General features: G+C 34.9%; 1 protein-coding gene across 2 annotated transcripts in view; it reads right to left on the bottom strand.

The window, feature by feature from the left end:
• LOC123971333 (complement C1q tumor necrosis factor-related protein 3-like) overlaps positions 1-1,688 on the bottom strand; it is a 3,897-nt gene extending 2,209 nt beyond the window's left edge. Inside the window, exons 1-2 of one of the 2 annotated variants that reach the window (XM_046050083.1) lie at positions 1,449-1,688; positions 1,194-1,322 (exon numbers count right to left, since the gene is read on the bottom strand). In XM_046050083.1, coding sequence (XP_045906039.1) covers positions 1,194-1,322; positions 1,449-1,671 — 352 coding nt within the window. In that variant the 5' untranslated portion in view covers positions 1,672-1,688. The remainder of the gene's footprint in view (positions 1-1,193; positions 1,323-1,448) is intronic. The other variant, XM_046050082.1, reaches the window with a different exon arrangement.
• Positions 1,689-4,361: the final 2,673 nt, after the last annotated feature.

Below are 4,361 nucleotides of genomic sequence, written 5' to 3'. Positions count from 1 at the left end.
AAGAAATTATCTTCTACTGCATTTGATACTCCTCATAAGTACACACTAACATATTTCAACCATGCAGCAAATCTTCACATTTGATCTCCACCTTTGTGGAGTACTATATAAAAACTTCATAACTGTTAAAGGTCCAGTGTGTAATATTTCTGAGGATTTATTGACAGAAATGCAATATAAGATCCATAACTATGTTTTCAATGATGTATAAAGACCTTAAATCATTGTGTTTTTATTACCTTAGAATGAGCCATTTATTTCTACATAACCGTGGGTCGTCATGTTTCTACAGTAGCCGAAAACGGACAAACAGCGCTACAGAGCGTGTTTCGTCACTACATTCTTCTTGTTCTATTTCTGGTAAGTTTTGGCAATGCACCACAATCACAGAATGAATGTGTTTCCCTTGTCAATGTTTGTACAAACTTTATCTATTGTGTGGTTTATTATGAACTGTGTTGCAGAGTGACAGTGTTTCACACTCTTGGCTTACATTTTCCATGTTTTCTGTCAGTGGCCAAGTCGCAATAACATGTACTTTTACTAAAAATTAAGCAAATATAATTTATTAATTAATATACCTAAAGAAACCTCATTTCTTGATTGGCTACTCTCTGCTGTCTCAGAAGAGACACCATTTTTTTCTCTGTCAGCCACCGTAGCTTTCCTACACTCTTTGAAAGGGTATAGGCGGCAGTGGTAGACTGGAAAGTTAGTTGCAATTCACAACCCTCACCACTAGATGCCAATTAATCTGACACACTGAACCTCTAAGGTAAAAAACAAATGACGGATACAGAGTGAGAGTCGGAATTGATTAGGTCAATACTTCATGATTTTTCTTTAAAGACCATAAATTGTGTATATACTGGGTGGCGGCCCAGATTACAGAAAAATTGGTCTAAAATGTCTGAAATGAAAATTTTGAAAAACTTGAAAGGCTTTTATTGCCATTTTACATGCACTTTTGTGATGGTCCCTCACTAAAAAATCAGTTGTATCAGTCACCAAAACATCTTGTAAAAACTGATGCAACGTTAAGATGTACTTCACTGTACGAAGAAAATCTAATCTACTCCACCGCTTTTTTAACCTCTAATTTATTTTATAACATCTGCATTCCTGCATACCATTATGTATTATGTATTTTTAAAAATAGAGATTATAGAAAATGTCAGTACTAATGCACTTACCAGTGAATGGACTGTAGGCATTACCGATGTTTGTTTTCACTGTTCTGTAGATTACAGTTGTTTCTGTGTTGAAGGGTCCAATGGCTCCATTCCCACCTGTTCCTGCACTGAATACTACCATGGTTCTTTCTATAAAGCAAAACATTGTAATCACATTATTTTCATAAATGTATTTCCACACTGTTACATTTTGTTTATTCAACCATACAAAAGCATTCTTCACTGAAGTTTTTAAATCAAAAAGTTCCACTTTACCTTTGTTCTTCAGTTCAATAATCTGGTTTTCACTGTCCTTCAGCCTGGTTTCCATAACTCCCAGTTTTTCTCTCATGGCACCAAACTCTTTCAGGAGATTACACATGTCAGGAAAGCATGACTGTATTTCAGTGTTTTCTTCTGTTTCTGGAGGAATGACATCATCCTGGGCCCAAATCAGGCCACAGAACAGTGATACAAACAATAAAATAGTAAAATTCATCTTCTAAGTTGATTGAATGTTGCTCAGACACCTTAACTCGATATGATAACTTGATATGATCCCTCTGGCTGCTTTTATGTTGTTTAAAGCACACCTGTTAATTTTTAACATCCTATTTGACAAGTGACTTTATTATCTTATTTCAGACATGCAGTGAGGAAATAGTGTTAACTACATTTACTTGCAATCAGCTAACCTTTGATATCCTAGATAAATGTAAACAGAAATGTTTCTCAACTTTTCAGTGATCAGTAACTTTACAAAGATTCCCATGTTTCAGAGGGTATTTTGGCAAATCAATGAAGAAATAAAGTTACTTGGAGGAAATCATTTAAATACAATTCAAATTATAAACCTCTAAGTAAACAGCTGTGAAAATCTGAAAACGTTTGCATCATTTTAAATGTTGTTTATGAAATTGTCAACTTTGCCCTGGAATTGCTAGTAAGTCATAGTAAAGGATCATGTCAGGATATGATCCATAGCAAGCAGGTGCATTTCTCAAAATATACACATTTCATTTACACTAATACCTACATACTTTAATTTATCAATAATATTGTATACCATTTCCATCTGTGTGTAACTATTTGTTCAGATCTCGACAACAAACAAACAAATAACATAACATATTTATTATGACAGTTACATAAAATGTACACATTTCATGCACTTTTAAAATAAGTTACCATCAGAGTCCAGTTTCCTTGGGTTTTTTTTTTTGAACAGGTAACGTCATCAGCAGAACCATTTTTCTTTTATCAGGGAGCAGCATAAAGAGTCTATATTTCAGTAGCAAGTGTCCCCGTTAGCGAGAGGTGAAGTGATTGAGCTCAAGGTGTAGCGACAAATGGTTGTGTTCCGTGAAACTGTTGCGGCGGTGCTCGTGCCCATGGTTACTCTTAATAGAGCACATGCCGTTTACTGCCACACACTGCATCCAAGTAGTCTGCCGAGCCTTCACTGCTTGTTTGGGTGGGTGATTTGCAGCCTGATCAACATCCCAGCCCTCCATGATCCATGGTTTGACTGTAGGTGTATGTGTATTCAGAGCCAGTGAGCAACGGACTTTCAAAAGAATAATAATTTTTTAAAAACTGCGTTAAAGTGCAATAAAATAATTGTAGGTGTTAATTAATGCGTGCCCAGCCCTACAAAGAATACATTTATAAGTAGAGGAGTCACATAAGACTGTAGCACTAGCAGAGTGCTAAATATTTTCAGAATTTATTGTACCATGGCTAAATTAGCTATGAATGTTAATAAATTTATGAGAATTAATACCTAATTATGAATTTTAATATTCAGAAAATATCAAAAATATCTCGTTTTGGGGCACCACCAGAGTTGTTATTAACCTAGAGTCTCCGGACCTCTAGGTAGCTTTTAACAATTATACAATTATTCACCAGTGATCAGTTAGTTAACAATTCTCTCAGCTCAATTATCTTAAATCAATCAGTCAGTCTCATATCTAAAGGGTTAGTTCTCTTGGCAGGGACGTGGAAATAGGCAACACACACAGTTCCTTGATTACAGTGAATTTATTAACTAACTAAAGCGATATAAAAGGGCGGTTAAATACAGGGAAAATAAACAATGGCTGAACAATGAGAAATGGAGTTTCGATTGTGGGAAGCATTTGACTCATATGGCAGAGGAGAACTAATGAAAGTAAGCTATGAGTTTTAGGAGTTAAAAGACAATATTAACACTATAGGACATCCCTGACCACAGAATGTTTGTTTGGTCTCACTGCTTGTGTTTCTCCCGCCGGGTTGCTGGGAAATGGCCGACGATGGTATGTAATACTTATTTTGTCCACTTGGGGGAGTTCAGGTTGCATGAGGAAAGCTTAGATTAACCCAAAACAATCTTTCCTTAGGAAATGGGGAATTCAGCCATAAATTCAAGCTGGATAATTAATAGAGTATAGTATGACATTTCTTTATCATCATTTCTAAAGGAATTGTGTGAGAAAGTATTGTGAACAAGCATTGGTTACACATAAGATGAAGGAGTGTCCTTAATCTTGCTGAAAATAAAAACACTGTAAAAGTAACTTATTTAGATTCTTTTCAGCACTAATATCAACAACAGATAGCAACAACATGGTAACATAACTACTCAAATAGAGGCAAACGTAATCAAGTAACTAAAAGATTTAAACAGTTAAGGCTTTGGTGTCTTTGGAGAGTGCAGTCTTTGTTTATTTAAAGTTCGGCTGTCCTGGATTATGTCACACTTAGGCGTAAAAAGGCGTAAAATTTATTTAATATAAAATGCACAAATCCACACTGTTGTCCCACTACATTATGAGCGATGTTTTTTCAAAATCAGCAGGGGGAGATGCATACATTTAAGTATTATGCTTAAACAAAGCACTTGCCTACAAACCACCAGAAAATCACAGTCACACACACTGGCATAAAAATAGTAATTAATGACAACAACAAACATTAATTTCAAATATTTTTGTCTTTTAATTTTAATATGAGAGCAGAAACAAATGATTTTGTCAATTTTTAATACCCGGTACCTTAATAGTTTTCCAAGATTGTAATATCTTAAGACTGCCCAGTAAGTTTGTTTATTCTCTTTAAAAATAGTACAAGAAAGTGTTTGTTTCTTCTCTTCATCAAGTAGAAAACATGTCATTGAAACAGGATTACAGTAAACAGAAAATGATA

Source organism: Micropterus dolomieu, linkage group LG05 (genome assembly GCF_021292245.1).
Source record: "Micropterus dolomieu isolate WLL.071019.BEF.003 ecotype Adirondacks linkage group LG05, ASM2129224v1, whole genome shotgun sequence".
Taxonomy (NCBI): domain Eukaryota; kingdom Metazoa; phylum Chordata; class Actinopteri; order Centrarchiformes; family Centrarchidae; genus Micropterus; species Micropterus dolomieu.
The sequence above is the reverse complement of the archived record's forward strand: the minus strand, read 5'-3'. Positions and strand labels throughout refer to the sequence as shown.